The 23,082-nt window shown below is 36.3% G+C and overlaps 2 protein-coding genes and 2 long non-coding RNA genes across 5 annotated transcripts in view; 3 read left to right on the plus strand and 1 right to left on the minus strand.

The window, feature by feature from the left end:
• Window positions 1–63: 63 nt before the first annotated feature.
• Window positions 64–7,081, plus strand: LOC310738102 (tripartite motif-containing protein 16-like protein). Of its 2 annotated transcripts, none has more exons than XM_083563071.1 (6): window positions 64–699; window positions 824–919; window positions 2,555–2,788; window positions 4,040–4,199; window positions 4,839–4,898; window positions 6,382–7,080. In XM_083563071.1, exons 1-6 carry the CDS (start codon window positions 100–102, stop codon window positions 6,957–6,959), a joined length of 1,728 nt encoding a protein of 575 aa, XP_083419197.1. In that variant the 5' UTR covers window positions 64–99; the 3' UTR covers window positions 6,960–7,080. The 2 variants fall into 2 exon arrangements, with proteins under 2 accessions (XP_083419197.1, XP_083419196.1); XM_083563070.1 differs by having other exon boundaries at window positions 79–699; window positions 4,836–4,898; window positions 6,382–7,081.
• A 3,531-nt stretch (window positions 7,082–10,612) lies between these two features.
• LOC310738447 (uncharacterized protein) overlaps window positions 10,613–23,082 on the plus strand; it is a 33,071-nt gene continuing 20,601 nt past the window's right edge. Inside the window, exons 1-6 of the mRNA XM_083563430.1 lie at window positions 10,613–10,872; window positions 11,072–11,234; window positions 13,719–13,868; window positions 14,014–14,171; window positions 14,361–14,537; window positions 14,653–14,794. Coding sequence (XP_083419556.1) covers window positions 10,630–10,872; window positions 11,072–11,234; window positions 13,719–13,868; window positions 14,014–14,171; window positions 14,361–14,537; window positions 14,653–14,794 — 1,033 coding nt within the window. The 5' untranslated portion in view covers window positions 10,613–10,629. The remainder of the gene's footprint in view (window positions 10,873–11,071; window positions 11,235–13,718; window positions 13,869–14,013; window positions 14,172–14,360; window positions 14,538–14,652; window positions 14,795–23,082) is intronic.
• LOC310738336 lies at window positions 12,104–12,842 on the plus strand. Its single transcript, XR_014537053.1, has 2 exons — window positions 12,104–12,392; window positions 12,431–12,842. It is a non-coding gene; the product is annotated as an uncharacterized lncRNA (long non-coding RNA).
• LOC310738332 lies at window positions 15,070–23,065 on the minus strand. Its single transcript, XR_014537049.1, has 3 exons — window positions 22,950–23,065; window positions 16,074–16,136; window positions 15,070–15,878 (listed from the first exon to the last, which is right to left on the minus strand). It is a non-coding gene; the product is annotated as an uncharacterized lncRNA (long non-coding RNA).

Raw genomic sequence — 23,082 nt, forward strand, 5'->3', positions numbered from 1 at the left:
ATGAATAATAAGGTGCTTTTGGTTTTACTTTGACTCAAAAACTCCTCCCAGTCATTTCAGAGAAAACGAAAGTGATAATAAACCTCCGTGTGCAGCAAAATGGCAGAAGCCAGCATTTCAATCGATCAGGAACATTTAAATTGTTCAATCTGCCTGAGTCTACTAAACAAGCCTGTGACTACTCCATGTGGACACAGTTTCTGCATGGTGTGCATCAATGGCTATTGGGATGCAAAAGACCAGAAGAAAGCCTACAGCTGTCCACAATGCAGAGAGACGTTCACTCTGCGACCTGTCCTCTGCAAGAACAATGTGCTGACTGAGATTATAGCCAGACTGGAGAAGCAAGAACATCAGACATCATTCGCTCAAGCTTTAGACATCATTTCCATTGAAGCTGAAGATGTGGAGTGTGATTCTTGCATTGGGGTGAAAGAGAAAGCGGTGAAGTCCTGCCTGACATGTCTGGCCTCATACTGCGATATGCATGTTCAGGCTCATCATGAATCACCTGCCTTCAAGAAGCACACGCTCATCAAAGCCCTGGGTAACCTCCATGAGAAAACATGTGCTCAACATAACAAGCTTCTTGAGATGTTCTGCCGCAATGACCAGAGAGTGATTTGCTACCAGTGTTCAGTGGACAAACATGGAGACCACGATATAGTCCCAGTTCAAGAAGAGTGGATCAAAAAACAGGTATGTGCTCAGTGTGTAATTGCAAACTGCTTTGAAATTACACACATAAAGTAGAGTAGAATCATTTGAAGCTTGCCCTTTGTGTCCATACTTAAAAGTGACTAAATACCTTTTGCATTAACAGAACTACTTTAAGGATCTACAGCACAAATATCAGAATACAATTAAAATGAGAGAGAAGACGCTGCAGGAGTTGAAGGATGTTATAGATGCCTACAAGGTAAGCATGACAAATTTCACTTCTCACTTTTGGCCTGTGTGCCACTCAGCTCGTGCACATTGATGCTAAACCTGCCATATAAAACGTTTTTACATAGAATAAAAAACTGATAATAATAAAATAAAATCAGTTTAGTTAGTATTGTATTTTGAAAAAAAAAAAAATTCTTAGATTCTGTCTACTAGTTTCTTTTCGGCTTCTCCCGTTAGGGGTCGCCACAGCGGATCCTCCGCACGTTTTGATTTGGCACATGTTTTACGCTGGATGCCCTTCCTAACGCAACCCTCCCCAATTTATCCGGGCTTGGGACCGGCACTAAGAGTGGCTGGGGATGGTTCTGTCTACTGATATATTAAAATAAATAGAGAAAAAGAATGGGAAAAAAAGAAAAGGAAAAAAGGTTCCAAACTTGAAGTAAACAGTAAACAGTCTGAACACTTTATGAACATTGCACGCCTGTGTTATTGTGTATAAGGGAAAGAATGTCTGAGTAGAATTGTATTGTTATAAGGTTTATTTTGATTTACATTGGAGAAAAAATTACATTTATGGCATTTGACAAACAAATGTTTCCAGTTAGTACAGTCACAGCGGATCATCCGTCTCCACACCCCCCTGTTCTCTACATCTGCCTCTTTCACACCAACTACCTGCATGACCTCACTCACCACATCCATAAACCTCCTCCTTGGTCTTCCTCTTTTCCTCCTTCCTGGTGACTCCATCCTCAGCATTCTCATACAGATATACCCCATGTACCTCCTCTGAACATGTCCAAACCATCTCAATCTCGCCTCCCTCACCTTGTCTCCAAAACGTCCTACATCCCTCTAATAAACTCATTTATAATCCTGTCCATCCTCATCACTCCCAACGAAAACGTCAACATCTTCACCTCTGCTACCTCCAGCTCCACCTCCTGTCTATAAAGAAAAACCGATAATCATACTTGTGTAAAACCGCAGATACTTAACTGCAAAACTTACTCCATAACAAGTTTCAATATGAATTTCTTTACTAAAATACGAATCAGATTTTGAACCAGAATGAAACAAAGATCAAACAAGGCGGTCAAAAAAAAAAAGCAACGTAGCAAAGCGATCTTTCAAAAAGGATCTTCAAAAAATTACTGTATCATGTCAAAAAGTAAAAAAACAAACATTCAATTTTAATCTCACCTCTGAACATTGGAACATTTTTGTACCTTCTTGTTTGTACCTATAAAAAAAAACATATTTTTCCATATTCTTCCATAACCCTTCACTGATGTTCTGCATGTGGGGTGTATGATCAGGACACAAAGGTACATTTCTATCACTAGGGGTGCATAAACCCCTAGTGATAGAAATGTACCTTTGTGTCCTGATCATACACCCCACATGCAGAACATCAGTGAAGGGTTATGGAAAAATATCAGGATGTAATTTGAAACCATATCAGGACATAAATGTTCCAATGTTCAAGCTGTACAAGCAACAAAGCATTTGTATTCTTTTAAGTACTGTACATTTCTTTACCATCTTTACCACATCATGATTTTCTGTGTGCCACAAACAACAATTAGAACACATTTGAAAGTCTAGTGCAATTTCCATCTTTTCCTCCTCTCCCAACTGTCTTTTCTTCTTTTTGCAGCGGTCTGCACAAGAAGCAGTTGAAGACACTGAGAAAATCTTCAACGAGCTTCTCATGTCTATTGAGAAAAGACGATCTGAGGTCACCAACACGATCAGAGCTCAAGAGAAAGCTGAACTAGCTCAAACTGCAGAAGTACTGAAACAGCTAGAGACGGAGATTGCTGACGTTAAGAAAAAACAAGCCCAGCTAGAAAAGTTGTCACAAACCAGTGGATATGTCCATTTTCTCCAGGTAACATCACATGTCTTTTTAGGCTGTCAAGCCTCCAGAAGAGCTTCAGTGCTTCATAGCACACGTTCTAAAAGTCTCTAGAGCTGTAGTAAGGGCATGTCAATCTTTTAAAAGATATTCCCTTACAGGGTTTTTATAATGGTCGTAAAGAGCAATGTCTAACACTTCAGTTTAAAATCTTTGATATATGCTTAGTTGGGATGAGATCTAATGTTCATACCCAACGATTTACCCAATTTTTATACCTATTAGACAATTCTATAAGCCATTGTAATCTTTGGATGGAATATTGCATCATATTATATTGGGTATCAGTCAGAATTATACTAAGTTAACGCAGTCTCTTTCTTTCTAAAGTATTTACATCGCAGGATCTTACTGTACATATAAAACCTGTCAAATGAATGTAAAAATTATGTTCTGAACTTGTGTTTCTAGACTAAAAATAAATTAAATTAAAAAATAAACTCAGCTACTGACCAAATGTTATTATGATTAATGTTCAGTAGCAACCTGTAACCATGGTTCATTCTAAAAATAAACAGTACAGTCAATCGTATGTAGACATCTGACCAGACTAGAAGAACTTAAGTGTTCTGCACAGAGCCCTGATCTCAACCCAACTGAAGACCTTTTTGATGAGCTGGGGAATTATAGCTCATTATAGCTTGGGTTACGGTGTTCAAATTTCAGCACGATCAAGCTGCAACTTCTGTGCCCTTATGCAAGGCACTCAATTACAGTCTTGTGAAAATAAAAGAGACCCTATTTGAGTTCTACAGTTTTACATACCAGGACATCAAAAATCACCTGGTCTTATCAGGTTTTAAAGTTAGGTAAATGCAATATCAGATAAATAATTCCATATGACAAAAACTTATGTGAAAAACTAAGTACACCTTAACCTCTAAGCTAGGATTTAAGGGGCTAAGAAGCAGCCGGGTGCTGCTAATAAAGTTCCTTTGACTAATTGATGATCATCAAGTGTGACCAACTCTATAAAAGCCCAAGCTTTATCAGTTTGCCAAAGAGGAAATACATCTGTAACCTGCATGCATAACCCAATGTTTTTAACTGTTGAAATTAAGATAAGTGTAAAAGATTTTAGACTATGGAAAAATAGTTACACATTACAAGTGGTTTATCTTGCTTCTCTCTCTCTCTCTCTCTCTCTCTCTCTCTCTCTCTCTCTCTCTCTCTCTCTCTCTCTCTCTCTCTGTCTGTCTCTCTCTGTCTTTCTGTCTGTATTAGAGATTTCAGTTCCTGGGTTCTGAACTGGAAACTGATGATTCTTTCAAGGTGGATTACAATCGCCAGTTGTCATTCGACAATTTTAAGAAATCTATCATCCAACTAAAGGAGGAAGTAGAACAATTCTGCAAGGAAAAGGTTGAGAATGTTTCAGAAAATGGTGAGCATTTGATATGGATTTAAATAAATATGGGTTCTGGCACCGAGGTGGTGGAATGAACTTCCCCTAGATGTCCGTACAGCTGAGTCCCTGATTATCTTCAAGCGACGACTGAAGACCTACCTCTTTCTGAAATACCTAAATTAGCACTTCCCAAGTTTGTAGAATTCGAGTAATATTTATATTAAGTTTATAATCTTGTGTACCAGTGTAGATTTATTCATTACTAGAGATTTAAAGCACTTTCGTACGTCGCTCTGGATAAGGGCGTCTGCCAAATGCCGCAAATGTAAATGTAAATAACATTCTATATCACCTTAATTTTCTGGACATCTGACCATCAGAGAATGACCATCACAGACAAACTTGAAGAACATAACTGTGCTTGAACATGAATGCCTATAAACTAGGGTTCCTTAATATACATAACTTTTGCTCTTGTGGCTAAATAAACAGAAATCCTTATGAACATAATCCAAAATCTAGTGAAAAAAGCTTTTCTAGAAGAATTTAATTATAACTCCACATTAATGCTTATGGTTTGGAATAGGATGTTCACCAAGTTAATTGTTTTTGGGTGTGACTATCAGGTGTACATTTCATTGATTTTTGTTTTGTTTTGTTTGTTTGTTTCAGAAGTGATCTTCGACCAGATCATTGTAATGCCTGAGCCAAAGACCAGGGAGGAATTCCTGAAATGTAAGTTTCATTGGTGTAAATACTGATCTTGATTAATTAAAACATAAATCTGTTCATAGCCCATTGTAATAAGCTGCCATTTTGGGAATAATACACATAGGCAGTGTTTGGCACAGGATATGTTCGCTTTGTTCATTATTTTAAAGGAATCATTCAAAATTATTATTCATTAGAGACTAATCTTGGTCTTCTGAGGATGTCACATGACATGATTTAATTTGAGATCATCTAATAAGGTACAAGAGACATTGAGGAAATTGTACATAATAACACATACATCATTTATTTTCATATGATTGGTCCACTTATTTTTGTTCATAATGACATTGAAGTAGCTTGAAAAAAGTGTAATGCATTTTGTAGTGTAGAGAGACAAGAGAGACCTAGAAACTAGTAAATTTTTTTCAGTGCCAAAACCCTGGAAATATTGGAAAGGTTTTTCTTATATGCATCAAGACAAGTCACTCCTAGAAGGAAGGATTTACGAGGATCATGCTTTTTGTAGTGTTTACAAGCTAAAATCTGATTTCTTGAAGATCAAAGAAAAAATAATTCACAGTATTAAGAATAGGTGTATATTATGTCTATTATTATATATTCTGTCTGTATATTATTATATATTATTATATAAAAAAAACTTCACCCTCAATCTTTTAACTGTGCTTAATCTGGCAACATCTCACAAGATATATGTACAGTTTAACATTTCATAATAGCATTATGAAAATACAAGTGAGCTTTTCTTTTTCATCAGCTTCTATATATATTGGTCGTAAATAGAATTATCACTTTTACTTTTATTATCATTTATCATATTAAAGTAAATGCGCCTTGGGCATCCATTAGGGTTTGCATCAGGATGACTGAATGATCTTGAGCCATGAACCAAGTCATGTGACCCAATCTATACTTGGTAAAATCTTTTGCTCATATGCAAATATATATGTGTGTGTGTGTGTGTGTGTGTGTGTGTGTGTGTGTGTGTGTGTGTGTGTGTGTGTGTGTGTGTGTGTGTGTGTGTGTGTGAGTGTGTGAGAAACATTAGGTGACCACAACAACACTAATATGAAAAAACATTAAAGTGCACAAATATATGTAGCAATTTTTAACCCAACATTCAAAAAACAGGTGCGAAAAAATAACTACTATCATTGAAAGAGTAGTTAGCAGCCAGGTTTTACTAATAAAATGAACAATATTATTTAATCATCAAGGTTAAAGATGTATCTCTACACCAACCAACCTTAAAGAAACGATTATTAATACTGATCGTTATGGGAAGAGTCATAAGGTCGTTTCCAAACAATCTGAGATTCCTCATAAATGTGTCACTGCATTAAGTGAAATATTATTTTATGCTTTTCATTTTTCCACTTCCTGATTCAAATATCATAAACCTTTTATCACCCTCATTCAAGTTACATAAGTGTTATGTCACTGTTATTAATTATTATCATTTTTTTGTTCTTTATCATTCTTCCAGATACTTGTGAGCTATCACTTGATCCCAATACAGCACACTGTTTCCTCGAACTGGCCAATGATAACACGTATGTGACATCCGGTAATCGGAAGCATGAATACCCTGATCACCCTGAGCGATTTACAGAGTTTCTACAAGTGCTCTGTAAGCAGAGAATGCCTCCACGTGCTTACTGGGAGGTTGAGGTTAATGGTAAAAATGGAGTTTCCATTGCTGTATCTTATAAAAGCATTAACAGAAAAGGATCGCAAAACGAGTCTCGTTTTGGACATAACGCACAGTCATGGAGATTAGTTCGATATCCTAAAGGATACTGGTTTTGGCAAAATAATACCAAGATTAATGTCTCTGGACCGATTTCCCAAAGAATTGGAGTTTATCTTGACCAAAAGGCAGGAACTCTGTCCATCTACAGTGTTTCTGATAAAATGACCCTAATTCATAAAGTCACAACTGCATTCACTCAGCCCTTGTACGCTGGGTTTGGATTAGGAACTGGCTCTTCTGCAAAGATTTACCTTCAGGCCTCAGAGGCTATGACTACCACTGATGGTGCTCAGTGTTTGAAGAAGAAATGAGTTACGGTGGTAGATTTTAAAATGAAAGAGAAACAATTTCCATAGGTTGGAAGTGTGATTTGCTTATTCATCACTAGCTTATTCTAAATATTGATAATCTTAGAAACATGAGACCTAGACCAGGGGTGGGCAATTAATTTTTGCAAGGGGCCACATTAGAAACCCGAAATGTGTCAGAGCGCCACACCAACGATAATATTTTAGGGATGCACCGAAATGAAAATTCTTGGCCGAAACCAAAAACCAAAAATGAGGAAACCAAGGCCAAAACCGAAAGAAAAGAATGTCAATTATTAGAACCATTGCATTTATGGCTATGAGTGTGTACTAACCTCACTAAAATCAATGCATTTCAATTCAAAGAATAAATAAATTACAAAAGTTTTTTTATTTATTATTATATATTGTTATTTATTTGTTACCATTCATAGTATTGACAGACAGGCAGCGGTCAATTATTATTAGCAACGGGTCTGTTAAACAAAAATAATTGACCGCCAAACGTTTGGAAGCCAATTCAAGAGCCGTGAAGAGCCGTGTAATAAATATTATATTATAATTATTATTCCACGGATCCACGGGGAATGTTTCAAAGATCAACCTGTCGAGCCACTGGCGACCACTGATCTAAGGCAATGAATTCCATCATTTTTTGTGTTATGCCTTTTGCCTTGGCACCATCACTGAAAAACTTTCCTGCCTTTTCAAAAACGTCCTCTACAGACGGAGTGCGCATGCTCAGATTGACTACTTTTCTGCGCCGCGTTCTTCTCATATTTAGAATGGCAATCGGGATGTTTGGATTTCAGGTGATAAATTAAACCTGACTTAAAGAAACTCTTTGCAGATACACCCCCTCTTGAAATTTCAGCATTGCATTTTTTGCAAATCGCTATCCGCACACCGCAGACATGCAGAGGAGGGAAGTAACGGAGTACAAATATTTGTATTTGTTCGTTACTGTACTTAAGTAGATTTTTCTGGTATCAGTACTTTACTTTTACTCATTACATTTTTACACAAATATCTGTACTTTTTACTTCTAACATTTTCAAAACAGGCTCGTTACTTTAGTTTTAATCCATTGAGTTGGTGAAATATAAAATTTCTCTTTTCACTGCGCGCTGATTTCAACCGATTTCCTGTTACTGCGCGTCTTTTTCAATCCGCTGAAATACATTCATTAGGTAACATGGGCGTAAATCCCCGGGGGGGGGGGGGGGGGGGGGGAAATCTCGCACTCTCTATTGTAAACAATATATCTATGTATACCTATATAATTGTGTAAGTAGAAAAAAAACCCCGCAAAAATGCATTTAGAAACAGTCCCCCCTCCCCTTCCTCACAGTGGTTTGACCCACTGCCTGCTTTCCCAGTTCATCTCACCTACTCTACACACACGAGTCAGGTGTGTGTTCATCTCACCTACTCTACACACACGAGTCAGGTGTGTGTTCATCTCACCTACTCTACACACACGAGTCAGGTGTGTGTTCATCTCACCTACTCTACACACACGAGTCAGGTGTGTGTTCATCTCACCTACTCTACACACACGAGTCAGGTGTGTGTTCATCTCACCTACTCTACACACACGAGTCAGGTGTGTGTTCATCTCACCTACTCTACACACACGAGTCAGGTGTGTGTTCATCTCACCTACTCTGCACACACGAGTCAGGTGTGTGTTCATCTCACCTACTCTGCACACACGAGTCAGGTGTGTGTTCATCTCACCTACTCTACACACACGAGTCAGGTGTGTGTTCATCTCACCTACTCTACACACACGAGTCAGGTGTGTGTTCATCTCACCTACTCTACACACACGAGTCAGGTGTGTGTTCATCTCACCTACTCTACACACACGAGTCAGGTGTGTGTTCATCTCACCTACTCTACACACACGAGTCAGGTGTGTGTTCATCTCACCTACTCTACACACACGAGTCAGGTGTGTGTTCATCTCACCTACTCTACACACACGAGTCAGGTGTGTGTTCATCTCACCTACTCTACACACACGAGTCAGGTGTGTGTTCATCTCACCTACTCTACACACACGAGTCAGGTGTGTGTTCATCTCACCTACTCTACACACACGAGTCAGGTGTGTGTTCATCTCACCTACTCTACACACACGAGTCAGGTGTGTGTTCATCTCACCTACTCTACACACACGAGTCAGGTGTGTGTTCATCTCACCTACTCTACACACACGAGTCAGGTGTGTGTCTGCGGCTCAATTAATGTTCAGCTCCATTAACTAGCGTATTTTATTCACTTTAAATAAAGCGATTCTCTTTAATGTATTTGATGCAGACTCATTCATAAATTAATTGCGGCAAAAATGCTGATTAGCGATGTAATTTTCCATGAATCTGCTCTATTAGTGATTAAAATATGACTTATCTAGTGAACGTTAGCTTGTTTACAATAGCTTGTAGCATAGTGCACTGACACTAACACACCAAAGCCGTTTCCCATGCAGTGTTTTATTTGGGACGACTTGGTATAATGTTAACTTAGCATTAACACATAATTAGCATATTGTTTATCTGTGCATTTACTAAATGAGCACTGTGCTACATCCGAACTGACCCCACTGTATTTTTATAATCAGTTTCTATTCTGTTCTTAAGTGTCTAAATTAATTTAAAATAAAATATTAAACTTTTTTTTAATTCCTTGTTTTGCTTTGTCATTGAACCTGAGAAAAACTTAAACTTAAAATAACCATAATGACGCAGTCTCCATGCTACAATAATAAAAGCAAAGTGTTTCACTGTGGGGACACTGTGTCTTTATAAGTACAATTTGACTGTATTATTTGTGTCCCCCTTCAAAAATTGCTCATGAGAAATTTTATATTTATTGTCCCCCCTACTGTTAAATGAAATTTATGCCCATCTATCTATCTATCTATCTATCTATCTATCTATCTATCTATCTATCTATCTATCTATCTATCTATCTATCTATCTATCTATCTATCTATCTATCTATCTATCTATCTATCTATCTATCTAATATTAATATGATGTGAGGTCCAGTTAACAGCTAAAACAGGTAGAAGTAATAACTACTTTTTACTTAAGTACATGTCAGAGCCAAAACTTCTTTACTTTCACTTAAGTAAAAAGGTATAATCGGTACTTCAACTTTTACCCGAGTATTTTAAAACATGAGAATCTGTACTTCTACTTAAGTAATGGATGTGTGTACTTTTGCCACCTCCGCAGACATGTTGCTCTTATCCAGATAACCGTGTGCTGCTGCGCTTTTTTTATTGCGTCATTACAATTGTGTTTCTGCCGTGTTGTTTCGGTGATTTAGGCATTTCGGCCGAAAATTTTCCGGTGGCCAAATATCTTATCTCAAATATCTTATCTCAAGTACATGGTTTGTGCACTTTGTCCACCACTGAAAAAAATAAATAAATATGCAAAAATATAAAAATGAATTGTAACAATTTTTAAAAAGTAAACCAACATTACAAATATCTGTGTATGCCTGTGTGTTTATTTAAGAAGCCTTGGAGTAAAGGGAGTAGGTTCCAGAAAGGGAATCTTTTTTCTTCAATTTTTCTGGGAATTCAGAATGGCTTACATAATCTCTTTCCTCTGCTCCATTATCGCTATGCTTCAAGAGCTCAAACAAAACAAACTATATGAACCAAAGTACACACCCAGAAGCAGACACACCACCAGACTCCCCACAAACTGCAGCAATGCTCTTAAATTACTTAGTGGAATACCTGGATTTGAAAACTTATCTTATAGGATTTTTTATTTTACTACTACTTCTTGATATCTACAGCAATAAAAGTCCGGTAAATTTTCCTCCAGGACCATGGCCCCTGCCTTTTGTAGGAAACATTTTCACTGGAGTTGACTTCAAGACAATTGATAAGGTAGGCTAAAAATCCATTTAGACAATTATTTTTTCCTCTGTTTTTAATAATGAAAAAAAATGTATGCAGAAAACTGATATTTGGGTGTTAAATGCTAGTGATGTCTTGAAAATGTTTAAAAAAAAAAAAAAAATCATTGTAACACAACATTTGATCTTTTCTCTATTATTTATATTATTTGTATGTATTCTAAACTAAGCTTGCTGAGAAGTATGGAGATGTTTTCAGCCTGCGTTGGGGAAGTGAGAAAACTGTGTTTGTCTCAGGATATAAAATAGTGAAGGAAGCTCTCGTCACTCAGCCAGACAGCTTTGCAGACCGTCCTGTTATCCCTCTCTTCAACATTTTTTTTAAGGGACTTGGCAAGTAAAACCTTCTTTTTTTTTTTTTTATAAATAAATGTTTTTTTTTTTTTTTTTATAATGTAACATATAACAGTTTGGCATATATACAAACACTATATAGTTTGTACACTCAAAAAATGTCTGGAATGAAAATACATTTAACAATTTTAAATATTAACCAAATGGCTCGCAAATATTGGATATAACACTTCTCCTTATATACAGCATGTATCCATTACATGAATCTATTATGAACATAGTATATAGTGCAGTCCTTCAAACTGCTCAGTGTGAATTGTGTTATATGATGTGCTTAAACACTCAATCCACCTCGTCACATATCGTCGTCAGTATCCCTTGGCATCGCTTTTTAATGTCCTGGGTACCCCTTTGGCATCGCTTTTTCAAAATACAGGGTTAGGGTTAGGGTTAACTGGGAGTGAAAATGTGTTGCTGAATGCTGTTTCACAGACTTTGATATCAGACAGCGAGTACATTTTAAAATAAAAAATCAGTTAAATAAATTACAGATAAATATGACCTTGGGGCAGTCTGCTTTCCTGACATTTTGAAATTTGAACTCTGCAGGCTCCGAGTTTCAGCGTTCTAGAGAAATCTATAGGAATCCCTGCACATTGAAAAATAATGGGAAAGGGGTACCCAGTGCATCAAGAAGTGACTGCAAGGGATCCATATGTGACGAGATGGGAGTGAAAAGGTGTTCGATGTGCTGAGTAGGGGGATCAATAAAAACATATTAAATGATTGTGACTGTTCAGAACCTTTGCGTGTAAAAGGGAGTGTAGATTTCAGTGAGAAAAACAGCAATGCAATTCCCTCCCCCTGAAGCAGGTTGTAAATAGTTCACAGGGGCCCCTGAGATCCTTTCCCTCTGCTTCATTATAGCTATGTGTTAGCAGCTCAAACAAAACAGACAATGTACATAAATGTGGGGTATGTGGAAACAGGGGCATGAATAAGCTCCTGTTTGTGAATTAGAAGGAGGAGCCAGAGAAAGTGTGTGGTTCTCTGTTTCAGTGAGTGGCAAAGAGGATAAAAGGGGCAGAAAAGAGAACTGTGTGATAGAGAGAGAGAGAGAGAGAGAGAGAGAGAGAGAGAGAAATACAAATACAGAGGTGTGTGTGCGTGTGTTTGTGTGTGTGTGTGTGTGTGTGTGTGTGTGTGTGTGTGTGTGTGTGTGTGTGTGTGAAAAGTAAAAGTGAAACATGAAACTTGCCGAAACTTTGTTCCTTTGTTTGAAACCCATCACCTGCCTCCCATTTACACTGCACGGAACCAACAAGCTTTTAACAAAAGCTTTCATGTGAATGTTGCACTGACATTTAGATGGCGTTTTCACCAAGGCAAAGATTATACATTTTGATTTGAGAAACATTTTTTTTTTAATACGTTTTTTATATATATTATTATATTTATTGAACAGTTTGCTTCAGGTTTTGAGCCATATCATGGTATACATTTTTCATATTTATAAATTATTTATGATTTTTTTTGCAGGGAAACTTCAGCTCCAACTTTCAAAATAAAAGAAACTCAAAATGGCAACAGACTTTTCCAGAAAGACAATGCATCAGGGAGCAGTGTGTAAATGTAAAAGTGCCCCCCCAATAAACTTTTCTTCCAAAGTGTTTAACTTCAAATGAACTTAAGTATACAAAGTACTATGATTTATAATGTTCCCATTATCATTTTTGTCACAAGACTCTTAATCAACTCAGTTTATGTGAAACGACTCTGACATATCAACCTATTGATATTGATGAGTCAAACACTGATTGATATCTATTAAAATAGCCCAAAACCTTCTTTTCAACTACTTCAAAAAAATCACTCAAATAAGGTCACCATTGTTGTGGCGAGTTCGAGTTCAGACGTTTCTTCTATCATTTGTTTCTCTCTAAATGTTCTGCTTGGTGATAAGTACAGTAGATTTCACCAAGCGCCAATCAAAAACGTGCGCTCGATTTGTGACTTGATGCGTGTCTGAGCGGTTTTTAACCAATAATAATTGATTTCACAAAATGTAGTTGAGAAAAAAATACAATATTTGACTTTGAAATGGAATGAAGTTAAAGTCTCCCCAAATAGAAATACTTCGATAAAGTACAGATATGTGAAAAAGCTACTTAAGTACAGTAAAGATTTACATTTACTTTGTCCACCACTGTCAGGGAGTGTATGAGTGCTGAAAAGTGTGAAAAAAATAGTGTGATGGAAGACAGGGTGCCTACAATTTGCTTGAGACTAAACCAATCACTTGTCAAGCTGTGTGGTTACAAAAACCTGCCCAACACAGTACACATCACCCGCTAAAATAATTTCAACCCAGCATTTTTAGAGTACTTAATGTGAACTTTTATCAACTATATAACTGGCACTGATCGAAATATTTGATATGTATTATATTTTATCTTTTTTTAAATACATCAGCAATAAATATAATGTAATTAGATGCTCTGAGAGTTGTGCCATGCTTTAAAGGTGTAGCTCTCAGTAATGGGTACCTATGGAAAAACCAGAGGAAGTTTGTCATCACGCACCTGCGTCACTTTGGTGAAGGGAAGCAGGTCTTAGAGCTGAGTATCCAGCAGGAAAGCATCTTTCTGTGTGATGCCTTCAAAGCAGAACAGGGTAAGGAGCCACTCTGTAACTTACTACTCAGATGATTGATGGTGAGGTCTCAGCTATTTTGTCATTAACTATAAAGGAATGTTTGTTACAAATAGAACACAATATTAACAGTACCTGTATAAATGAAATGTTTGTGTCCATTCAGGTCCTTTTGATCCTCAGTTTTTCCTGAACAACGCAGTCTCAAACATCATCTCTGCACTAGTTTTCGGCCATCGCTTTGAATATCATGACGAGAAATTCCTGAATATCTTGTGTTTGGATGCTGAAGCGATCCGTTTATCAGGTTCTGCCCGATCTCAGGTCAGTAGGTAAAAATTATTCTCTGCAAATATTTTTTATTCACATTTGTATGATGTCTCAGCTTATGTTACATAGAATATAACATTTGGTATTCATCTTTGCCACCAGCTTATTATGTGATGCTTAATAATGGGATGTATTTACACATGGATTCACTGTTGTCTTATTTTTGTGTATGGTGTCTGGTAGCTGTACAATGCCTTCCCTCGCCTTTTTGATTACCTTCCCGGCCCCCATAAGACGATTTTCGCCAACTACACAAAAATACTAGAGTTCTTAAAGGAAGAAATAAGAAAACACAAGGAGGACTGGGATCCCTCAAATCCTCGTGATTACATCGACAGTTTCCTCGTGGAAATCGAAAAGGTTTGTTTATGATGTTAACACATTTTCTTTGGAACAATCGGTGGATTGCAAAAATAAATAAATAACACCAAGAACCCAATCATGCACAATGTTTAACACTTTTTTAATCATTTAGAAAAAGAGTGATCCCGAAGCCGGATTTAATGTTAATACTTTATTGGTTGCAATGCTGGAATTGTTCGAAGCGGGGACAGAAACTTCAGCCACTACACTGCGCTGGGGTCTTCTCTTCATGATGAAGTACCCTGAGATACAGAGTGAGTATTTGCACAGTCCATAAACACTATAAGTCATTGATTGCAAAGGAACATGGATAGAGATCCTTTTAAGACTGGAAATTTGAAACAGTTTTTTTTTTCAGCCTGGATACATTCATTGGATAACAACATTTGAAATATTTTTTTTTTATTCATTTATTAATATGATTTAAGGTCCAGTTACCAGTGTGACACTAAAACAGGTAGTAGTAATGCCTACTTTTTTACATAAGTACAATGTAAATGAAATGTAATGTAATGTCAGAGCCCAAACCTCTACTTTAACTTGAGTAAAAAAAAATTACTTTACCAGAGTTTTCCAAAACATGAGTATCTGTACTTTTACTTGATTGAAGGATGTTTGTATATCTCTGCTTCTTTGGACCACTTTTGATAGTCTGGGAACATGGCACTTGTGGGGCACTTGTTGCCACAGCGGATCATACGTCTCCAAACCCCCGTGTCCTCTACATTCCCCGTGGCCTCTTTTAAACCATCCATAAACCTCCTCCTTGGTCTTCCTCTTTTCCTGCTTTCTGGTGGCTCCATCCTCAGCATTCTTCTACCGATATACCCCATGTCCCTCTTCTGCACATGTCTAAAACATCTCGAACGCATCTCCCTCACCTTTTCTTCAAAACGTCTTACATGCGCTGTCCCTCTAATAAACTCATTTCTAATCCTGTCCATCCTCATCACTCCCAACGAAATCCTCAACATCTTCAGCTCTGCTACCTCCAGCTCCACCTGCTGTCTTTTACTCAATGCCACTGTCTCTAAACCATACAAGATTGCAGGTCTCACCACAGTCTTATAAACTTTTCCTTTCTCTCTCTAAGATACCCTTCTATCACAAATCACTCCTGCCACCCTTGTCCACCCACCCCACCCTGCCTCCACTCTTTTCTACACTTCTCTAACACACTCCACTCACTGGTCAAAATGTAATATTGCCATAATGTTATGCCTGGACGGTGTACTGCAGAATAATTGCACAGTGCAGTTTATTAAAATTACCCAAATTAAGTCATAATGTTTCTGTCGTCCAGAATATAAATGTTGCTTTCTTATACAAATTCTATTACTTTTTTTTTTTTTTTTTTACTGTAAAGCTTATTACATATTTTTTTTATTTTTTGTTCATATGTCAGATATAAATTTTTTTTTTCTTTTCTATTTCTAATTATTTGGTAAATTCTACTTCCACTTTTAGATTATATTTATATATTTTATTTGTGTTTTATTGCCATTTAATTTTATTATTAACTCCATTTTATACATTTTTATACTTTTATATTTTTCCACTCTTTAATTCTTATCCTTAATTCCCCAATATTAAAGCCTTTACTGCATTTGATACAGTGTATGGTTCTGTATATGGTCAATTGTATATGGTTCTGAATTTGGTTCTATTTGCTGCGTAACTGTGTTTCAGAATCAGACTTTTGTCTTGTGTTTCCAGAGAAAGTGCAGGACGAGACTGATAAAGTGATCGGACAGTCACGCCAGGCCAGAATCGCTGACAAACCCAACATGCCCTACACTGAAGCTGTTATTCATGAGATTCAAAGGATGGGAAATGTTGTGCCTTTGGGTTTGATGAAAATGGCCAGTAAAGATACTGAACTGGGTGGATTCTTCATTCCAAAGGTTTGATCTTCATAAATAATAATGATGTACCAAATACAGTGTTCCAGATGATAGATTTTCTCTTTTCTTCAGGGCACGGCAGTGACTACAAACCTGTCATCTGTGCTTAATGACCAGAGTCAGTGGGAAACACCAGACACATTTAACCCTGGACATTTTCTAGATGAACAAGGCCGGTTCCTCAAGAAGGAGGCTTTCCTGCCTTTTTCAGCAGGTAGAGCAAATGTGCAATGCTGTATAAATATCTGACAAATGCATAAAATATAAAAGGAACAACTGTTAATAATAATATTTAGAACAAGACATCTCATTTGTTTATCCTGCAGGTAGGAGAGCATGTGTGGGGGAGCAGCTGGCTCGGATGGAACTCTTCCTGTTCTTTACCTCTCTGCTGCAGAGCTTCACATTCTCTCCTTGTCCTGGAGTTGAGCTGAGCTTGGAGGGACAGATGGGTTTTACATATGCACCCAAACCCTTCCACGTCTGTGTCACCCCACGCTAAAAGCCCATTAACAAATATACAGTACTGTGCAAAGGTTTTAGGCAGGTGTAAGAAATTCTGTATAGTAAGAATGTTTTAAAATATATATATTTTTAATTGTTAAATTTAGTCAATTTACATAAACAAAAACAGTTGTTTAGGAGGTTTTGAACTGGGTGAGGAACAACCAAAATCTACTAATGTGAAGTTGTGGAAGTAAATTTTATGTTACAGGTCATCCACCATTGGCAAGACTGAGCACAGCAATTAGACACAACGGATTTATACTGCATTAGCAAGGCCTCTCCCAGGCACAGATTTTAAAGCAGACAGGGGTTTCAAGATGTGGCATTCAACGGATTTTGAAAAAAGAAAGAGGCAATGTTGAGGACCATTTACAAAGTGGTCGGCCAAAGAAAATTTTGCAGCAGATAAAAGACGCAGCATGGCAGAAACCAGTGGGACCCAGATACACCCATGTACAATCTAGCGATGTCTGGCAAGAAGTGGCTTTCATTCATATATTGCAGCCAAAAAAGCCATACCTCTGGCATAGAAACAAGACTGTCATTAAGAATTTTCAGCGTAGTCCTGCCCACAAAGGGACATGATCTCATCATTGTGTCTGTCTGGGATTATACTCTAACTCTCTTTTTTATACCCAATCATGTTACTGATATGTTGCTAATTAACCTAATGCAAAATATATTTCCAGCTCTTTCATGTGAGGACCACTTACTTTTCCAGCCTTTTGTTGCCTCTGTCCCAACTGTTTTGAGACAAGTTGCTGGCATCAATTTAAAAATTACCTTTTTTTTCTTAACATGATTTTCTCAGTTTAAACATTTTCTTTAACATTTTTAAGTTTAATCATTTGATATGTTTTCAATGTTCTATTATGAATAAAATATGGTTTTATGTACATCAATAGTAAATAACAATTCTCTTTAATCATTAAATTACACAGGTCTCACTGATGGACTTGCATGGGCCATGCGAGTACCTTCACTTTCTTCTTTTTTTAGAAAAAGATTGTTGAGTTATTCTGTATAAAAATTTTTTGTGCTATGCATCTGTTGTTGTCTTGTTGAAATGTTTGTAATTTCCTAAATTCAAAACTGAAAGAACAACAATTATAATTAAGATCCAATTAATTAAAAAGAATATCTGTTAATAGTTGCTAATTAAACGTTAATAATAAATAATGATTATAACTACTTATAACAATTAATGTATTTTTCTTTTTCTTCTTCTTCTTATTCATTACATGTACAAGAATGTCATACATATATATATATATGTATATAATAATTGTGGCTGTTCAAAACCTTTGTGTGTAACAGGGGATGTAGTTTTCAGTCAGGAAAACAGTACTGCAATTCCCTTCCACTTGAGCAGAATGTAAATAAATCATGGGGCCCCTGAGTTACTTTAAGACCACAAGATTTTATCGACATGAACAGATGTAGACATGCTAGTTTAAGGTACACGAGAATACTACCCACTATCCAAATTTGCATATGATGTGATTTAAGAATACATCGTTTCCACACATGCACCAGGTTCAGCTTATTATTAATATGAGTGTTAAACAAACATCCTTCAAAAGTTTCCTTAGTGGAAAAGGTACAAAAATTCCAAGCAGTGGCCAGACGATTGTCAAGAATATAAAAAAAAAAAAAAAATATTCTATATATATAAATTACTTAAAGAAGGATTGATTTTCACTGCAGCGCTTCTGTTTTTTATTATTAATATTAAGAACAAAAACTTCTGCCTTTACTTTTACTTGATGTATATGGTGTTCCTAATCTAGTGGCCGATGTGTGGGTGTATGTATGAGAGAGTGTGCATGTCTTGGACTACAGGGGGCCCACAAGTAAAGAATACTTTTTTCTAGGAAATTCAGAATGGCTTACATAATCTCGTCCATCTGCTCCATTCCAGTGATGATTTAAGAGCTCAAACAAAACAAAGCACATAAACCTTCACACCCTAAAGCAGACACACCACCAGACTCCCAGCAAACTGCAGCAATGCTCTTAAACTACTTAGTGGAATTCCTGGATATTAAAACCTGTCTTATAGGATTTTTACTTGTGCTACTACTTTTTGATATCTACAGCAACAAAAGCCCATCCAATTTCCCACCGGGACCATGGCCCCTGCCTTTTGTAGGAAACATTTTCACTGGGGTTGACTTCAAGACGATCGACAAGGTAGACTGAAAAGACTATTTCAATATTTACTTTCTTTGTTTTTAGCCATTAAATGTCTTGGGCAGAACTGCTATTTTTGTATTTGCTAAAAATATGTCTGTGTCAAAATAAAGAAATGTTTGGGATCTGTCAAAAATCTTTAAAAATTCTAATAAAAAAAAACGGTATTTTAATTTTTTTCATTATTTTTCAAATACACAAGAATAAATTTTTTTTTATTTTTCATTATGTGTCACTGTAACAGTACCATTCACTCTTTTTTCTATCATTTCTATGTATTTTAAACTAAGCTTGCTGAGAAGTATGGAGATGTTTTCAGCCTGCGTTGGGGAAGTGAGAAAACTGTTTTTATCTCTGGACATAAAATGGTGAAGGAAGCTCTCATTACTCAGCCAGACAGCTTTGCAGATCGTCCTGTTCTCCCTCTCTTTCACAAAGTCTTTAAGGGACTTGGCAAGTAAAACCTTAGTAATATATGGGGTGGGGAATATATTTTTCTCAATGTAACCATTGTTATTGTAAATGTTTTTGTTTTTGACAACAAAATTATCAGGAAAATAACTTCTTCTGTACAATTGTCTGGGTTAAAAAAATAAAATCAAACATTTTTAACCAGAAAGCAGGGCAATTACTGGAATTAAGAAAAAAAATAAAGAGAAAATTATAATAAAATGTGAATTAATAAATTAATAAAGCACATTTGAACATATTCTAACACGTGGCAGTGTTTTTAAGGTGCATCTGTAAATGTTTATATTCTTTTTCTGATCATGAACATCTATTTTCTTGTATGGTTATTAATCGCACAGTTATTAGGCTTAAATTACATAAAGACTATAAATCAGCTATCGTGAAAGTTGCTAAGCTTTGCAAGTTTTGTGTTTACTTGCTCTCTTAACCACCAAAGGGCGTCATCTTACAAACTTCACTTGGGCATATAGATAAAGAAACCTCCCTTAGCTAGATAGCATTTTTTAGAAAGATAATGCAAAGAGTATTTCTGAAAAAAACGAGCACAGGTCTCTGCAGTAGTGCAAGAGAGGTAGTGATATGAGATAGAACCAGTCAAAACACTACCTTCACTGTTATAAATCCTATTCAACACATCTGCTGTATATTTATAACATTTGGCAGATGACTTTATCCAGAGCAACTTACAACTGAGCAGTTAAGGGTGTTGGGTTTCGAACTTGTGACCTTAAAATACAGAGTTCAATGCCGTAACCAGTAAGCTACCATCTCCGCCCACAATTGCATATACATTCAAGGCATTTAGTAAACACCCTAATCCAGAGCGATTTTTCAATTTCCTTATTCATACAACTGAGCAGTTGAAGGTTAGGGGCCTTACTCAAGGTCCCAGCAGGACTGTACTGAAATAACCCAGCATTTGAATCGCCCAAAATCTAACCTTTCATCAACCTTATAAATACAACCCTGATTCCAGAAAATTTTAACACTGTAAAATGCAAATAAAACCAGAATGCAATGATTTACAAAACTCATATCCATATTTTATTCACAATTAAATAAAATAAAACATATCAAATGTTTAAACTGAATATATATATATATATATATATATATATATATATATATATATATATATATATATATATATATATATATATATATATATATATATATATATATATATATAATGTTTCCCCAATGTTAGGGGAAAAAATAAGGTAATTTTGAATTTGATGCAGGATTATACAGGATTCTAGCTGCTCAACAGTTGTGGGTGTCCTTTGTTGTATTTTTTGTTTCATTATACCCAAATGTTTTTAAATGCTGAAGGTCTAGACTGCACTCTTCTACTACAAAGTCATGCTATTGTAATAGATGCAGTATGCAGTTCGCACTGTATTGCTCAAACATGCAAGACCTTCCCTGAAATAAGTGTTTTCGGGATGGAAGCATTTGTTGCTCTAAAATCTACATATACTGTCCAACATTGATAGAGCCTTATCAAATATGCAAGCTGCCAATTTCACAGTCACTTTGAACTCAAATTCCATCGGAGATATAGCTTTTTAAACTAAAAGCTGATAACAAGCCATATGGTCCCTATCCTCTTTAGTCCAAAGGACATGGTGTCGATCATTTTCAAAACTAATAAAAAATTTTGTTTTGTCTGACCACAGAACAGTTTTCCTCTTAGTTTTAATACATTTTAAATGACCCTTGCCACAGAGAGGATAGTGGCATTTCTGGATCCCGTTCACGCATACCTTCTACTCAAGTAAAATGCTACATTTCTTTAGTTTAAACATTTGATATGTTTTCTATGTTCTCTTGTTAATAGAATATTGGTTAATGAGATTTGCAAATCATTGCATTCTGTTTTTTATTTACATTTTACACAGTGTCCCAACTTTTTTGGAGTTGGAGTTATAAACATAGAGAAAAAAATAGCTTGGTGTTAAATGCAATATTTTTATATGCATGACATGTAAAAAAAATTTTAAATACATGAGAAAAAATTTAATTATATAACTGGATAGAGTGCAATTTGCTCGCCTTACTCTTGCCATGCTGTCTCTTGTTGCCCTGAAGGAGTAGCTCTCAGTAATGGGTACCTATGGAAAAACCAGAGGAAATTTGTCATCACAAGCCTACGCCACTTTGGTGAAGGGAAGAAGGTCCTAGAGCTGAGTATCCAGCAGGAGAGCATCTTTCTGTGTGATGCCTTTAAAGCAGAACAGGGTAAGGAGCCACTCTGTAACTTACTACTGAGGAGATTATTGATGAGGTTTCTTAGCTATTTTGTGTCCAGTAGTGTTATTTATAAATTAAACCTGATGTTTAGATCAGATTTGAAGTGGACATACCCAAACAAATAATGGTTCTATTTTATAAATACTATGTTTGTTTCTATTTAGGTCCTTTTGATCCTCAGTTTTTCCTGAACAACGCAGTCTCAAACATCATCTCTGCACTAGTTTTTGGCCATCGGTTTGAATACCACAACGAGAATTTCCTGAATATCTTGCGATTGGATGCTGAAGCGGTCGTTTTAGCAGGTTCTGCCCGATCTCAGGTCAGTAGGTGGAAGTTCTCACAGAATATGACATTTGGAATTTTGTAATGGAATTATGTGATGCTTCATTATGGGATGTATTTACACATAGATTCACTATTGTCCTCTTTTTGTGTCTTCTGTGGCATCTGGTAGCTGTACAATGCCTTCCCTCGCCTCTTTGATTACCTTCCCGGCCCCCATAAGACAATTTTTGCCAACTACGAAAAAATAATAGAGTTCTTGAAGGGAGAAGTAAGAAAACACAAGGAGGACTGGGATCCCTCAAATCTTCGTGATTACGTTGACAGTTTCCTTCTAGAAATGGAGAAGGTTTGTTTATTATGATGATGTTTTGCTGGATAAATAAATGTAATAAATAACCAAACACATAAATAAATAATAGGAAGAAACCAGACATGCAAATGTTTAACACCTTTTTTAATCGTTCAGAAAAAGAGTGATCCTGAAGCTGGATTCAATGTTGATACATTATTGATTGCAATGCTGGACTTGTTCGAAGCGGGGACAGAAAGCGCAGCCACTACAATGCGCTGGGGTCTATTCTTCATGATGAAATACCCTGAGATACAGAGTGAGTATTTGTGCATACACCAGTCCATAAACACGATAAAACCATGCTCACAACATGGAGAGTCTGGAAATTCTACTTACTAACTTTTAATGCACAATAATAAGATATCTTGCACAATTTGTGCATTATTAGAAATTTATGCTGCATAATTATCTTTCAAAATAAGACTTCCCTAATATTAAAGCATTTAACTGCATTTGATACAGTGTATGGTTCTGAATAAGTGTACGGCTGTATGGTCAGTTGTATATGGTTCTGAATTTGGTTCTATTTGCTGCGTAACTGTGTTTCAGAATCAGACTTTTGTCTTATGTTTCC

Source organism: Silurus aristotelis, assembly GCF_946808225.1.
Source record: "Silurus aristotelis genome assembly, chromosome: 15".
Taxonomy (NCBI): domain Eukaryota; kingdom Metazoa; phylum Chordata; class Actinopteri; order Siluriformes; family Siluridae; genus Silurus; species Silurus aristotelis.